Source organism: Echiichthys vipera (assembly GCF_963691815.1).
Source record: "Echiichthys vipera genome assembly, chromosome: 7".
Taxonomy (NCBI): domain Eukaryota; kingdom Metazoa; phylum Chordata; class Actinopteri; order Perciformes; family Trachinidae; genus Echiichthys; species Echiichthys vipera.
In genome coordinates, this window is record NC_139832.1 from 12,959,410 (window position 1) to 12,976,289 (window position 16,880).

The following is a 16,880-nucleotide window of genomic DNA, read 5'->3' on the forward strand; positions in this document are numbered from 1 at the left end:
TGATCGCTGTTAACATATTCATAGTTAGCTACTTTATTTTATATATGACATTTTTGTGCTGATCTGTTTCAAATGTTAATATGTAAAGTAACCAGTGGCTACAGCTGTCAGATAAATGCTTGGGCTAAAACATACTTACTGATTATACGATACTTGAGTAAATGTAAACTTTTTGGCTACTGGCGCCTTTATATGGGTATTAATCTCTCAACAAATTGAGTGAAAGACAACATTTCAGTTGCTACAGTCAATATTTTTTAGGTAACAATGTAGCCTGAAATGACAATGTGAAAACTGTGTCAATGTAAAAGGTGTTTTTGGTGAACCTACAGAAAATCATCAGTTGAATCTGCTTCCCCCTAGTGGCCAAAATAAATACAGTATTGCAGGTTAAGTGTTTTATAAGTTAAAAAAAAAACAGTTCAAGGTATCTTTATTATGCCTTACAGGGAAATTGTTTTTTGGCCAGGATTCATACATAAGTAATACAAAACACTGATGAACAACGAGAAACAACAGGACACAGTTTACAGAATGGTTCATTAGGAGGTTCCCCAGCGCCAAGAAGATCATAAGTAGGCTACATGTAAACAATGAAAGCAATGTGTGCAAATGAGCAATCTGAAAGAAAAAAACAATCATGCAAAACACCAATCTGTGCAAATTGCAACCAGACAACAGTTACTATCATATCATCATGTCATATCTTTGTCAACATTATATTGATGTATCACCCAGTCCTAAATATGCGTGATAGTTATTGTTGTGACTCCCTTCATGACAGATTTGGATAATACCAGACACTAAACAGTGCTATGTGCGGTTAATGTTATCGATCCAACTACAGTTATGGACAGTGAGAAAAAATCCTACTGTATGTATCATCAACATCAACTTAGATATAGACCAAACCGAAATTCAATAACTCCAATCAGTGTTTTCGTTATGTGAACATGATTGTTTCTTTTATATGCTACAGGATATATCATGAGCGATATAAACAGTCAACGCTATGGCTGAGCATTTCAGTCTTGGAACTGCATTGCACCAATGACAGTCTCAACTACAGACCATCTTGCAATGGGATAACACCAACCCCGACACCAAATCAGGGCGTCACAGCTGGAGATCCCAAATACAAACTGGTCTCTAGTTTGAATTCATAATGTACTCTACCTACAATGGAACTACCGAGATCAAATAAGACAAAAAACTGAAAATGTAGGCTACAATATTTTCCTCTAATTTGTATAAAGGCTTTTCAAATGAAACAGTTACTTCACAACAAAAATAGAAGTCCTACTTATAGAATATGTCTACAGAGTTTGAGACGCTTATCAAAAGTATGTCATTGTAAATTTGAATGAAGTACAAGTAGTATCAACATGCTTTAAAAACATGCCTTCTTTCAAAAATGGTCTGTCAGGTAGGGAGTGGACTATGTATGAGTAGGGCTTAACATAAGGCACCTCACATACAGTAGAGCCACATATAAACTCTACTGATCAACCTTTAGAATACCAAACTCAAATATTGGGCTATAATATTATTGGGTTTTACTTTTCTGAGTGTAATTTAAAATGACAATCACACCGTTTTACATATGAAAGACTAAGCTAATTTAAATTCTGGACATGGTCTTGAGTGAGCTGGCACATGCAGCGCACAGACACGTGGACCATCTGATTTGTTTCACAGCCATTAACAACTTGATGATGCTTGCTGAACCACATGTCTTTTTACTTTACCAATTCCTCAAAAATACTCGTGATACTAGTTAAGGGTGTGCTTGTCCAACAAGAAAAGATTTGCTGTTTCACACCAGTCAGATTTTGAAAAGTTTCTCCTTTGAGCAAATCAAAAGGCTTGACCTTACATAATCTGGAGACACACTACCAAAAGATCTACAAGTAACGATATGGAGTTTCCCGATGAGGAGAAGGGACATGATCAACTTGAGAACAGGTAAGAAACCTAAAATTAACTTTTTTGTATCTAGAGGATGGGGTGATAGTCTCATCAGACGTCACTAATACTCTTATGCAGAAGTTCAGTTTAGCTGTGGGATAGGTTATAATACAATTAAGGCTGAATGAACCAGATTCACCAGTTGTCATGCAAATTTTCTTCAATGCAAAATTAGAAGTGTGAGGAAAGTTGCACTATATTTTGTCACTGAACATTACTTTTGTTTCTCCCTATTCTTTGGTATCAACACTTTTGCCCAAGCTGTTGAATGAGTGTTCCTGTCCACTTTGTCCTAAAATGTCCCTCTGCCACCCCTCTATGAATATAGATAAGGAAATGAAGCCAAAAGTCTTATTTAGAGACTTATTTTGTGATGTAGCCAATTGCAATCTTTCCAAATTCTTTGCATAAATCAGATAACTTATCTAAAAAAATGTATTGTTTAATGAGCAAGAGTGAACAGACTTTCAGCTTTCATTGAACATATTCTGTCAAACAAAGCAAGGGGGCTTTAGCGCTGCCAAAAGCCTGACATTGTGTTGGGTAAATGGCGCAGCTGAATCTAAGACCCATGTGATGACAGGGGAAACAGTGGTCCAATAGCCACAATGTGAGGTGGAGTGAGCTGCATGGAGTCCATATTTCATCTATGTTTTGCAGTGTTCAGGAGTCTATGGCACACGCGCAGACAGAAGAACATGCCTCTGTAGGTAAGTTATGAGCACATAAGTCTGCTGAATGAGAATATTAGTAGGACAACAGACACAGCTGTTATTCCTCTGTGGGAAGGATTTTTTTTTAAGATTTGCTTTCGTTTTCATGCCAGGAAAGCAAAACATAGAAGAGGAATTTACTGGCACACCTCTTGCTCAAGCTCATTCCCTTTGGACCACTGATGCTACAGGCTCAGTAAAACTGAGAATAGAAGAAGGATGTCCGGAGGAACCTGTCACAGTTCACCAAATGTTCAAAGCCTCAGTTGAGAAATATGGGAACATGTATGCACTCGCCAGCAAGAAGGACAACAAATGGGAAAAGATAACTTTCTTAGAGTATTATCAATTCTGCCGGAGAGCAGCCAAGGGTTTTATAAAGGTATGTAATACAAATAGAGAACTGTCTGTAATACATCCGAATGATCACTACTAAATACTATCAATGAGCAGATTTGTAAAAAGTTTGTTAATGTGTTCAGATTGGTTTAGAGCGATTCCATGGAGTGGCAATACTAGGATTCAATTCAGCAGAATGGTTCTTCTCTGCAGTCGGTGCCATCATGGCAGGGTGAGAAAGACACATCCTGCTACAACAGCGCTGACCCGAATCGTATATAACATATCTGTACCCAAATACTGTATACGGTGTAGTTGTTATTGTGCTGTTATCATTATGACATTCACTAACTTATCTCCTGTGTCTATAATAGTCCTGTTTTCTTCCTACAGGGGGATAATGACAGGAATTTATGTCACAAACTCACCAGAAGCGTGCCAGTATGTGGCTAGTGACTCCAAAGCGAACATTATTGTGGTGGAAAACCAAAAGCAGTTGGATAAAATCCTGCAGGTACTGTCACTTAAATATATGACGGTCTTTACCCACATACAAAACATACCGTGGTAAAATTCTCCCTCTTGATACGTTAGATACGGGACACACTGCCCCATCTGAAAGCCATAGTGCAGTACAGTGGAGACCCCCTGCAGAATATCTCCAGTCTTTACTCTGTGAGTTCTCCTGACACCACATAGAAGATCAAAGTGACTGTTGAGCTCAGGTTATGATGCTGCATGTTACTGTTTTGGGGTAGTGGGAGGAGTTCATGGAGTTGGGCCTGGATGTTTCTGAGAAAGAGCTGGATGACATCATTAGCAGCCAGAGGGCCAACCAATGCTGCGTCCTGATCTACACCTCTGGCACCACGGGCAAGCCGAAGGGAGTCATGCTCAGTCATGATAATGTAAGCTCTTTTTTGTGACTATTGTTATTCTGTACTTGCTATTTTAACTACATGTTTTAACTTCATGTCACATTATTACATGGAAGGCAAAAGCACAAAAAAGGTAAACAAGGTTTCTATTTTAATCTTTGATGAATACTCAGATCACATGGACTGCCAATCATGCCAGCAGGGCCGGGGACATGCAGCCCGCCGACACTAAACAGGAGTCACTAGTGAGCTACCTGCCTCTCAGCCACATCGCCGCTCAGATCTATGATCTCTGGACGGGCATCCAGTGGGGTGAGCTGGTGTACTTTGCACAGCCAGATGCCTTAAAGGTACATAAAGATGCCTATAGCAAACACATGTTGGTTTAAACATTGTTTCCACTTTACAGGTCTGACATCGGGCCTTTAAAGTGAAAATCATTTGTTTAAGAATAAACTGTTTTTTTCATCAAACTTTGACTCAATTTAAGGTAAAAGCAATGGCTCTCGTCTGGGTACAGCTGCTAGTTTTTGTAAATAAATAATACAAATAAAATGCAAACTAAATTTTAGTTTTGCAAGAGATGAGCAGGATATAGTCAATACAAAAATGACAACTGACTGAGTATATGTGGTTTTTAAGCTCTTTGTGTACTTAATTTATTGTAGGGAAGCCTGATAACAACTCTGCGAGAAGTTTGTCCTACATCCCACATGGGTGTCCCGCGGGTGTGGGAAAAAATGATGGAGAAAATAAAACAGGCAATTAGTGAGTGTGGCTTTGTGAAAAAGAAGCTGGTGACATGGGCGATGTCAGTCAGCCTGGAAGCCAATCAGAAGTGTACGCAAAAGTAAGTGCAGATGAAACTTTGATACTTTATTGGTACTGATACTGATGGGATTTTAATGACCCATCAAATAGCATACATGCATTCTAAGAGAAATATGATGAAATTATATATATATATATGGTTTATTTTTCAGGGATGATGAGAAACCATTCCTCTTTACCCTGGCTGACAGTCTTGTGCTGCAGAGGCTTCGGGCTGAACTGGGCCTTTCTTGCTGTCAGAAGTTCTTCTCGGGAGCAGCACCGATCGGTAGTGAAACGGTGCAGTTTTTCCTGGGTCTGAATATCTGGTTGTATGAGGCATATGGCATGAGTGAGAGCACAGGACCTCACTTTATGTCAGGTCCCAAAGCTTACAAACTACCAAGGTATTAAACAAAATTAAGATTAAATATCGTAACAATTGTATGTACAATCTGTCATGCTTAACTCTTGTAATTTCATGGATATTAAATAACATAATTTATTTTTATTTTTACACAAAGCTGTGGTAAGGTGGTGCCTGGCTGTCGCTACAAAATGGCCAACATAGACTCTGAGGGGACAGGCGAAATTTGCTTCTGGGGACGAAACATTTTCATGGGTTTCCTCAACATGGAAGACAAAACGAGAGAAGCTTTAGATGAAAATGGATGGCTGCACTCCGGAGACCTGGGGAAGATAGACGATGAGGGTTTCTTGTACATCACGGGGAGAATAAAAGGTAGAGCAATTTGTGCAAATAAAGCCATTATATGAAAATTGCTTGTCTTACATCACCCAAACCTGAGTGTTGTTCTGGTCCTTGTTATGAGTCATGTAATGTCAGGGTGCCCTTTTTTTTTTTTCTCTCTCTCTCTCTCTCTCTACTCAGAGCTGATCATCACAGCTGGAGGAGAGAATGTCCCTCCTCTTCCCATAGAAGAAGCAGTGAAGAAGGAGCTACCTATTATCAGCAACGCCATGCTCATAGGGGACAAGAGGAAGTTCTTGTCAATGTTTCTAACACTGAAGGTGGTTTACCACTACTTATTATTCAGATAATGGAAAGTGGTATTCTGTATTCTTGACATTAACCCTATCTTATGTAAAGTCACGTTATCTGTATCTTTGCAAATAAACAAAACATTAACATTAACTAGTAGATTTCTACGGAAGCCCTGAAAGGCAAGGTGGAAATAAACAGTTTATATTGGTGACGCAATCAAAATAGCCGGTTTCACATATTAACGCAATTAGTCATGATTTATATCGAAATATATATGATTCGAGTCATTTAATTCTGTGTTCCAGTGTTGCAGCAATACAGAAACCATGGAGCCAACGGAGGAGCTAAGTATGGAGGCTGTGGAGCTTTGCCGACAGCTAGGCAGCCAAGCAGCCAAGGTATCTGACATCATTGGCGGAAAAGACAAAGAAGTGTACCGGACCATTCAAGAAGGAATCAACAGAGTCAACTCCGCAGCCACCTCTAATGCCCAACGCATACAAAAGTGGACTATTCTAAGAAAGGACTTCTCTGTTTCTGGAGGAGAGCTGGGTAAATTGCACACATTGACCAGTAGATAATTATATACTAAAAAACTTCTGCTTTATGTACTTTTAAGGCCATGCAATTTTGAGACAGCAGTGAACAATTTCTCATTATATTGCTGTCTCGTTTCAGGTCCCACAATGAAGCTCCGGCGCCCTGTTGTGTTGGAAATGTACCACGAGGTCATAGAGAGCCTCTATCAAGAGTAGTGTTATGTTCCCAGAGAAATGACTGTGTATCTGATAGTATGAAGATCATGTGTCACTTGCGTATCCCATCATTCTTGTGGATATGCATGGAATTGAATTATATACTAAGTTCAGAATGTATCAATAATACAGGAATCATATTTAATTTATATTTAAGATGAAACAGATTAAGTTATAAATAGCGAGTAATACTGAGAATTTTACAAAGTTGCACCATTTTGATGCATCTTCTCATTGGTTGAAATATTTGTTTTTAATTCATATTTGTCTCTGGTCAACAATTTATCTTTACATCTTTGAAATCGTACCAGTTACTTGCATGACATGATCTTAACTGGTATTTTGTATGTACTAGTATGTGGTTTATCAGTTTAATGGCATACCAGTTTGGATAAAAACTCATATAAACATGGACATAACTTCCCCCAGAAATGTAATCAAAGCGGTCTTCATCATAGCAGCTGAGAGGTCGTATGACACCTACATGTAATTTGCATAACACAGAATAAAAAAGTCTGGCATTTCTGATATCAGTGTTATTTATTTTCCTTTATACATTCATGATATTTGCAGCAAAGGAAACCGAATGGCATGCAAAACATCTGATCATGTTTAAATAATTTAAGCTTCAATCCATTTTGTTTTCCATGCACTTATTCATTTGTATAGGTAGTTGTTCCCGCATGGCACTAGGCCTGCCGCGCCTCCCCCCGGTGCCTACTTTGGTTAGCTGTAGGGTCATCAGCTGGAGGCCAGCGCTTAAGGATGTTTTGCAAACATAACTGATGACAACATGTTTTCTCAAGTGATCATGGAGGTTACGGATTTTGTCTTTTATGTCAAAATACAAGTTTCAATTACACTGCACAAGAGGCTAATTTCAGCCAATAAATAGACAATATCCACCATATATTAAACAGTTTAGGAATAAAATGCGTATCACATATACGTACAATAACTGTTAAAGAGTTTTAAGACAGTGCTTTGGAGTGTGCATAATAAAATAATAAAACATTCAGGAACTCTAACTCCTGAGTCTTTTTAAAATACATACTTTGATTTGGTGTGCAGATAAAGCATGGCATGATTAAGTACAGATATCCTAACAATTAACTTGTGTTGTTAGTAACATCATTTTAGTCGAGATCCCGCACTCGTTGACATATTGCTTCTGTGAATTCGGAGCACTTTGAGTTTCCTCCCAGGTCTTTTGTTAGAACCTTGAAGATGGACGATACGATTGTTATAAATCAGAACAGGAACAAACAACCCAAAACTCTCTTAATTTCTTGTAAAGTAGCTTACCTTTTTGTCACGAATGACATCAAAGCAGGCAGCTTTAATCTTCTTGCCGTGGTCATGCAGACCCATGTGCCGCAGCATCATGACCGCACTGAGCAGCAAGGCAGTGGGGTTGGCCATGTCTAGTCCTGCTATATCTGGGGCAGTTCCATGAACCTGACAAGGGAAATGAATCACAATATATCTTCATGTTTGACATTTCTATAAACATCAAATTTATGAAATAGATAAGTATAAAGCAGCCAAACTTTAATGTGCCGTAACTAGTTCATCCCATCCCATGACATGACCCTCTTCTACTGTGCAACATGTACTTTGATCAAAAAAAAGTCTGACAAATGAGAATAAATAGAACATACCGACTCAAATATGGCAACACCATTGGCGCCAATGTTACCACTCGGAGTCACTCCAAGACCTCCGATTAGTCCGGCACAAAGATCACTGCAACGGTAAACACATACAGTTACCTTTAGATCTATTGTTGTGCATACACACGGCTAATGAGTGTAATAGAAATGTACTGTATCATCGCATAATACTGTATGTCATCGCATAATCTAAATACTGAATATTATCGCATAGACTAGACACTGAGTGTCCTCGCATAGTCTTAATACTGATAGCATGACTCCTGTACACACTGTACACTTGGCATTTCTGTTATGCATACTATCATGTTGTCTGCTGTTTTAAAAACTCTCTGTTCTATAAAACATATTGCGGCTCAGTACGCGTTATCAGATGCTCACAGACCGCATGGTGATTTGTTTGCAGCTGGTCCTTTCTGCAGAAAATATTATATTTAAACTCACTAAAGACATTTTGTGTATTGGACCCTTTATTTTCAGATTTCCGCCATATTAGATTTCAGGTAGATACTAATCACATAATTTGCAACTGATGCAGATCTTGACATCATCACCACTACAGTAATTAGTTCAGATTTCAGTTAATCTTTCTTTGACTGATATTAAATTGCAATAATATTATAATATACATTTTTGTAATTGTTAGAATATTTATGGTTGAATCAACACAGTTCGCACAACTTTATTGATTCCAACTCCTTTCTACATTAAAACAGATTTCTGTTATTTACAATGGTTTGTAAATACATGTTCATGTATAGAGGATTTTCTGTGCGTTAACTGTACTGTATGTGCTGTCTAAACAATTAAATTTGTAAATATGTGCTTTTTTTCATCCGCCTTATCTCTCATCAATATAGCAGGTTCAGTGTGCCTGAGCTTCACTTACCTCAAGATGTCCCCATATAAATTTGGCATCACTAATACATCAAACTGCGTGGGATCCTGTACCATCTATAAGAACAAATATATATAAACAATGACATTATTAATTTGGGATGTTAAAAATGCAAAACTGAAAAAACAACGACTTTATATCTATCTAACACATTACACACACTGAAATAATGCGTAACAAACGCTGTTGGGACTTACATTAAGGCACACAGTATCCAAGTACATCTCAGTGAATTTCACATCTTTGTGCTTTTCAGCAGCCTCTCTGCATTTTCGTAGGAAAAGCCCATCAGACATGCGCCTAAAAATGTAAACAGAGGACAACGATTTAATATGAACAAATTATGACAAATTACTTCAAGTAATTTGTACTGAATACAACTTACATAATATTGGCCTTGTGCACCGCAGTAACACTGGCCCTCTGATTATTTCTAGCATATTCAAAAGCATACTCTGCGATGCGTTGGCTGGCTTGCTCTGTAATGAGCTTAATACTCTGTACAACTCCATCAACAATCTGAAAATACACAAAGAGAGATTTATTTAAAATATGTAAAGTATAAATAGTGTTAGAATGATTTCAAAGACAAAATGCTAACAGCTCAATTCCTCATATGTGCATACTCTGGGGGAGCAAATAAAGACGATAAGATACAATGTTTTGATCTGAAAAAAATGAAATAGTCAAAACGTCAAAAGAACAATAACCGCGAACAATGTCACTGGACAAGTAATGTGTTATTACCACATGTTCGATCCCACTGTATTCTCCCTCAGTGTTCTCCCTGATGGTGACCAAGTTCACATCAGTGTAAGGGGTCTTGTAGCCCTCAATGGACACACAAGGGCGCACATTGGCATAGAGGTCAAAGGTTTTCCTCAGCAGCAGGTTCATAGAAGGATGGCCAGCAGCTATTGGTGTCTTCAAAGGACCTGTTGTTGTTAAGTAATTCAAAAGTATTTACCAGTTCATCTACCAAAATAAAAATAAAACTCATTTTCGGATGGATAAGATCTAAACCAACCAACCAACGTGTCATATTTGTAATAAACAATGATGCCCTAGTCACTTATTGGTAAAACACAAAGGACATAATTATTTTATTGATCTTGTAGTTTCTTTGTGTATAAAGCAGTTTACCTTTTAAACCAATTTTGTTCCTGTCCATCGATTCTTTGGCATCAGGAGGGATCATCCACTTGCCACCAGGTCCTTGGATGGCTGTAACATTTCTCTCCTCCCACTGAATAGGTGCCTTGATATAAAGTTTGTGTACAACAAAATCACTATATCGTTTACATCATGCAGCCTTTTTAAGACTAATTGTGTTATTGACTGTATTTGATGTGTCTCTTAAGTATCAGTGCTGAATTAATTTAAAGAAAGTGTCATCTATTGCAACCTTGAAAATGTATTTTGCTGGATAATGTTCCGTGTAAAAGTTTTATCTTGCTCCTTCCAGTACTTACTTTAGCTGCTTCAAATATCTTCATGACAGCAGCGGAGATCTCTGGACCAATTCCATCACCAGGGATTAAAGTAACAGTTTGAATCTGTGAGGCCGAACACGAAGACACGTGACATTCAATGATACAATAATAACTAAGCATGCCACAGTTGAATACAAGCAATAAGTTACATCATCATTTTCAAATTTTTTTTGTGTAGCTCCAGAGTTTAGATACATACCCCACGCATGAACGTCCTGGGTTGTGGAGGCTCTTTTTTCAAAGCTCCAACTACCCGTGACACCTGGTAATCAGAATCGACAAGGTTTGTACAGGCAAAAATGAAACACACCCCTCCCCTCCCCCCAATATAAGATGTTTCAATTCGATTAAAAAAACAAACAAACCGATGTAACATGAAGTGAACAAAGCATAAAGGTGTAGTGAATGCTCTGGGAACAGAGTGCCCAAGAATTGTGCACTCTCATGTTTGGCAGTACAGAAAACTTGATCTGGGTAACCATTCATCTGTAATAAGGCACTCTTTTTGACCAACAAGTATGTCATGCCAATCCTTGGTCACAGTACATCTATCTGAACATGAAAAGCTGTACAATCACATGAAACACACAAGCAATTAATATCTAGATATACAGATAGATAGATGGATAGATAGATAGATAGATAGATAGATAGATAGATAGATAGATAGATAGATAGATAGATAGATAGATAGATAGATAGATAGATAGATGGATGGAGAAGTATGGCTTGGGAGCAATCTGCAAAGGACATTCTGGGAGAGACTTGATCCAGTTCACAGCAGGAGTTATGAACTGTTAAATAGCACGTTAGCTGCTGTCTTGTTTAGTATAAATGACTCTAAACAAATTAGTTAGCCTTGGTTGATGATAAAGGAGGTAAAGTCTGAACGACAACGTTAACGTTAGATCATCAATAGAAAAAGCGAGGCAAGAGGACGCCTTTAACTTTGAAACACAACAGCTTACGGTAAGACGTTAAGCTGAATAGCAGAAAGTTCAGCTGTAGAATAGGAACAAATGGCAGAACAAAATGCTCATTGCAGAAACAGAATAACATTACCCCTGTCTGTGGGAGATTGCTAGTTAGCAGTAGCGTTTTCAAAACGCAGCAAGGATAGTCAACGTTTTAAAATAATACGTAGGCTTAACTTACTTCCTGTGCCTGGATTTTATCCTTGCCATTGAGCGATAAACCCCACTGATTTAGTAGATTAAGAATCTGTAGATGAGGGACATTTCATTGACATTTGTTCAATTTAGGCACTCAGCTAATAGGTTACCCTTTACAAGAATGTATGATAAGTCTAAATGCTGCTAGCGAACTAGCTAGCTAGATAACGTTAGCTGTCAATAGCCCGGTTGCTATAGTAACTACATGTAGCGGTAGCGCCTAGCTAACGTGAGTTCAATGTCTCTGTGTGGTTTCTGTCTCTGCGTGAACGATAGTCAACGTTGATTCATTTACACACAATGCCATGCGGTTGGTGCAATACTTTACAATTTATATATTTCCCCCCGTACATACCGCTGACCTCCATGCCTTCCCTGCCATCTTCAACTAGCCAAGGTCGATGCAGCACCGCAGAAGCACTAGTCACCCTCACCCACCACAGTACAAAGCGGATTTCCGTCCTTAAGTTTTTCCCCTTCAAAATAAACCCCTATTTTTAATAAATTCACTCATTAGATTCAATGTCTAATCACGTCATGATTCATGAGAATTTTGTAGCGGGAAAATAGTGAATAATATTTTATAATGCTTTTTGAGGCTGTGCAATAATGTCAAAGTGTTCCGGTCATGTAATGTGTAATCCATTTTGCCTGTGGCCCTCATTAATTTGCACTTGTTTATGTGGATTGTTGTTTTTATTTTTCTCTATTTATTTCTGTTTTATTGTTTATCTATTGATTTGTTTTTATTGCTTCTATTTATTATCTCTATTGTAAGTCCAGCTAAAGTTGTCAGCGCAAGTCCAAGAAAAGCTTCCCCAAGGGGACAATAAAGTATAATTTAATTGAACTGAATGGGAGAATAGTAGCAATGTTTAGTTATGCACTCTTTTCATTTCTTCCATATTGTTGACCAATTTTACACTGCAGTCGCAGCGTTAAATACAGGATTGATTCCTTTATATTCCTTTGCTTTTACTCTGGATATCTTCCAGGTATAGCTTTGAGATAGGCCGTCTATGGATTTAAGGAAGAGATTTTATGTGTAATATTTTGAGTAATACTACACAATTAAAAAACTAAAGTGAAGACGAATTGCTGGATGGACTGCAATTTACAATGCTGCAGTGTTGCTTGACCACCAGCAAGTAGCGCCAGTGGACTGCTTCTGAGCGTCCACATCACATCATTAATATCAGACTAGATGCAGTCGCTGATTATTACGCATTCTTTGGCTCTGGATGTGCACACAGTGATAGTACACACATATAGTACAAGCTGTCCAAAAGTATACTTTTTATTTATGAGTAGTAATCAAAGATGGGAAGTACACCTTTGTAAGCATTGTATTTTCGACACGTTGGTTGTACACATAATAAACTTTATGGTATAAAACAAGTAGAAACAGCTGAAACAATCATCCAATCACTTTTTTGAAAAAGTTCAACTTACAAAGAAAGCATACAGCATGGGACACATTAACTCCCAAGATTAGTCAGCAATGCAACATGGGAAAAAAAGCTCTTGATTACTTAAAACCTATAGAAATTCTTAAGCAGCTTATCTCTCAGCATAAATGCAGGCTAGACAACAAGTTACAAAATGCACACTGTGCAAGTAAAGACATCTTTGAACCAAACTGAGGGGTGTCAGTATGGATAGGGGTTTTCAAACCACTTACATGTATCGTCCGATACACAATGCATAGGATGAGATAGAATTTCAATAATTCAACACTGCAACACAAAGCATGTGTGTCTGGCAATGACACTGATCAAGCGTTTGGATACAGCTTAGTAATTTGAAAAACCTACAGTACGTTAGCCATGGTATATCACACAACAAAAACTTGCACACCGATGTGGCCAAAGTAGCCCGGCTCAGATAGCATACTGCTTTGGCTGCTTCTTTAGGCTCATAGATCTTTCAGTTTGCGAAATCACATGAGTGGCTCTGTTGTTGAGGAGTCTGCATTCATGAAGCACATCTGCAGAAAAAGAAATGTAGGGAAAGGATTATATAGGATACCATATTGTACACACAATATAGTTGAGTTAACTGTTTACTGTATATGAAATGCAACACTTTACTTTAAAAAGACAAGAAAAAGCCCCGCATAGCACCTCTTACCGTTAAACTGTTTGTAGGCTTCTTCAATAATGGCATTGTTGGATCTTTTTATCTCCCAGTAATTATCCTCCACCCATGGTTTGCAATCAGCATGTTCAACGAGCTGTCCATTCTTGTATAAACCAGCTAGACATTTTTAGAAAGAAAAACAGTTCAGTCCTATTTTAGTTGAATAAGGAAACTTAAGGTCAAGCAAGGGCGAAGATAAATTATTCATTCAACACCTGAACATATCATGCTGAATGAAATGTAATATTTTACCAGTTATGATACAATAACACACGTATTATCAAATGTACCTTTGATGGTATCATCAATGTCTTTGCATAATTGGTACAATTCACTCCCACGTCCAACCACCCTTTCACCTACAATTCAAAAGCAGAATAAAAAAATGTAACATAACCTAAGAGTTTATGTCACGCAAAAGACTAAAAAAAAAAAAAAGATATCTTACCATCCAGCACCTTGATGTTGGGGAACATCTCAAGAACTATGTTTCTATATGCTGCGTTTCTGCACACTGATATAGAGAAAGTTATTATGAGTTCACTTATCAAGATTTTCCATCACTGGATTATTGTCAAATAATGTCACTAGAAATTACCTGGATTAGAGTAATTGTAAGTGTTGTCTTTAAGACGTATATTTTCTAGTTTTCTCAAAGGCTGAAGGCAGTGTAGGCTCTCAATGCTGTTGAGAAACAAAACAGATTAGAGTGGATTTTACACGACCAATTCAGAATACCGCTCTTAAAAATACAAGTCGCAAAATACATTTATGTTTAACATCAAGGACAGGTTCAACAGATTGTATACTATGTAAGTAACATTGTAGTAAGTGACATATTCAATTTATTTTTCATTTAGGGTAAGCATTTCATCAGTGGTCAAATAGTGATACCTGGATATGATATTACCAGCCAAGTTTAAGTTCTGTAAACCGTCACAACTGCGCAGGGGCTCTGAAAGTACAACAGCAATACAAATGTATTTAAAAATATATATTTCTTTTCATGACTGAGACTTCTTCGATGAGCGAACATAAAGCCTCGAAATAAGGAATATATATCTCATGAAAATCTTACCTAAATTGGAAATCCTGTTAGCAGACAAACAGAGTACAGAAAGAAGCCGAAGAGAGGCTAGAGGAGCTAAATTTGTGATGTTATTTCCAGAGAGATCCAGTTTCTCTAAATTCATACACTCCCCGATGCAGCCAAGATCATGGATTCCTGTAAGACATACAATTAGTCTAACCATTATAAACAACAATGCATTTTGAATTCTTAAATAGTAAACATATATGAATTAAATCTTACCAAGACCTCTCAATTTGAGAAACAGTATTGACTCCAAATCAAATTCTCCTGTACGTGACTTGAGCAGCACAGCCGTTATCTTCTCACAGTCTGCATCTGAAAGGATCAGAGAAATAAGACTGCAGCATAACACACCAATTTCTATTCTTATATATGCAGCACACAGTCCTTATTCGTGAGTCAGCTCTGCAAAAGCAGAATGCTGGAAGCATTGTGTGTGTGCTCTGTTTACGATGGAACAACCCAACAACCCATGCAGTCCTTCTCTAAATGTAAATAGCAGTTCAGCAGACCATGAATTCATCATATCTGGCAGCACAGAGCATATAATCTGCCAGCTCCAGAGGAAAGGGAACACAAACAGGCAGATGTGCTGTCCTTTGTGTTGCCCGTGACGGTATTAGCTCACCAGTCCAGTTGCATGCATGAATAACAACTGAAGTTATATGTGGTTTCATTTCCTCAGGCTGACTCTTAGTGAGGTGGTTTCATTGGGCGCATTTAAAGCGATGCTCAAATACTTGGTAGCTGTCACATCTGGCTGTACATGTTTTGAATGTTGAATGTTTTTTATATCTTAGATGTTTTTTCTTACTTATTTCCATTTCATTGATATATGTTTGTGAGTCTGAAACTGTGTTATCTGTGCTACTGCCTGTCTTGGCCAGGACCCCCGTGGATATTTAATCTCAATGAGTCTTTTCCTGGTTAAATAAAATAGAATCAGTCTCCAACTACATGAATACACTTGCATGAGTCTGCACGAATGCAACACTGATTAACCAGAGATAATGATGCCTGGGACTATTTTGTTCATTTCATCCTGTTTTATTTTCAGATTAACATCACTGCAGATTTTTATTTATTTATTTTTTAATTTATACGGTGTCAGACAGGGTACTACAACACCGAGACCAAATGAGGGGGAGGGGAAAAGGCGTGGGTGGGAAATTAGGGACCACCAAACACATCTAACATATGTCAACACGCGCAGAAATAAAGGTTACGGTGTTTAGCTTAGCTTGACACCGGTAGCGTTACATGTTGTTAGCTTATGTTAGTAGCTACCTGTTATCTTAGCGGTGAGGCAGTGGTTGCGTGATTTCATGAAGGTGATTCAGCTGGATGAAAGTGGGTGGCTTATTTGATGAAATGGTAATTTATATTTTTTTTTTTCCTCTGGTGATGACACACGTAACATGTTGTGTAACGAGCGATACGTTGTAAGCTAAATCTTAGCTGAAGCCGCAGCTAGCTAGCAGAAACCGCTAGTGGCTAGCATGGCTGCCTAGCAACAAGCTATCCATCACAACTTACCTTGGTCTTTCTCTCGCTTAGAGTCCATCGTGCGCAACTTTGCTACTTAGAAAAGCTACCTACTGAAATGAAAAGCGGCAGTTTTAACCAATGCAGCGGAAAGACAAGTAAACTAAGTGGTTGTTGTGGGGGAAGTGTTGAAATTGGCATCTGTCCTGGGGTGCCGTCAGGACACGCTCACTGTACTGCTGCTGTGCTGCAGTAGCACGCAGGTGGATGAGATGGACAGTGTCTGCAGACCAGCAGCGGAGCATAAGGAAACAGGCGGAGGCTGCAGTACACTGTGTAGGGGGAAGATGGCTAGGATGTGACAGGGGGAGATGGTTGCAGTAGGCTGTTTATTAGATGTTGTTTCTGTGCAACAGGTCCTGTATCAATTAAAAGTTTTGATATTATTATAGAACTAA

The 16,880-nt window shown here is 38.2% G+C and overlaps 3 protein-coding genes across 4 annotated transcripts; 1 reads left to right on the top strand and 2 right to left on the bottom strand.

The window, feature by feature from the left end:
* Positions 1-1,931: 1,931 nt before the first annotated feature.
* Positions 1,932-6,469, top strand: acsbg1 (acyl-CoA synthetase bubblegum family member 1; the record flags this gene model as incomplete). Its single annotated transcript, XM_083916428.1, has 13 exons — positions 1,932-1,965; positions 2,795-3,063; positions 3,164-3,252; positions 3,414-3,534; positions 3,615-3,695; positions 3,779-3,928; positions 4,072-4,248; positions 4,567-4,748; positions 4,882-5,115; positions 5,233-5,450; positions 5,601-5,740; positions 6,020-6,266; positions 6,393-6,469. The coding sequence occupies 13 exons, from the start codon at positions 1,932-1,934 to the stop codon at positions 6,467-6,469; spliced, it is 2,019 nt and encodes a 672-aa protein (XP_083772554.1).
* A 632-nt stretch (positions 6,470-7,101) lies between these two features.
* Positions 7,102-12,147, bottom strand: idh3a (isocitrate dehydrogenase (NAD(+)) 3 catalytic subunit alpha). Of its 2 annotated transcripts, XM_083917302.1 has the most exons (12): positions 12,061-12,109; positions 11,689-11,754; positions 10,733-10,795; positions 10,513-10,596; positions 10,184-10,298; positions 9,788-9,975; positions 9,426-9,559; positions 9,238-9,340; positions 9,032-9,096; positions 8,131-8,215; positions 7,775-7,927; positions 7,102-7,689 (listed from the first exon to the last, which is right to left on the bottom strand). In XM_083917302.1, the coding sequence occupies exons 1-12, from the start codon at positions 12,085-12,087 to the stop codon at positions 7,606-7,608; spliced, it is 1,167 nt and encodes a 388-aa protein (XP_083773428.1). In that variant the 5' UTR covers positions 12,088-12,109; the 3' UTR covers positions 7,102-7,605. The 2 variants fall into 2 exon arrangements, with proteins under 2 accessions (XP_083773428.1, XP_083773429.1); XM_083917303.1 differs by lacking the exon at positions 11,689-11,754 and having other exon boundaries at positions 12,061-12,147.
* Positions 12,148-13,585: 1,438 nt separating this feature from the next.
* On the bottom strand, positions 13,586-16,501 carry lrrc61 (leucine rich repeat containing 61; the record flags this gene model as incomplete). The annotated part of the gene is made up of 9 exons (XM_083917152.1): positions 13,586-13,692; positions 13,836-13,961; positions 14,135-14,203; positions 14,293-14,358; positions 14,443-14,528; positions 14,739-14,799; positions 14,923-15,069; positions 15,157-15,252; positions 16,474-16,501. 9 exons carry the CDS (start codon positions 16,499-16,501, stop codon positions 13,586-13,588), a joined length of 786 nt encoding a protein of 261 aa, XP_083773278.1.
* Between the last annotated feature and the right edge of the window lie 379 nt (positions 16,502-16,880).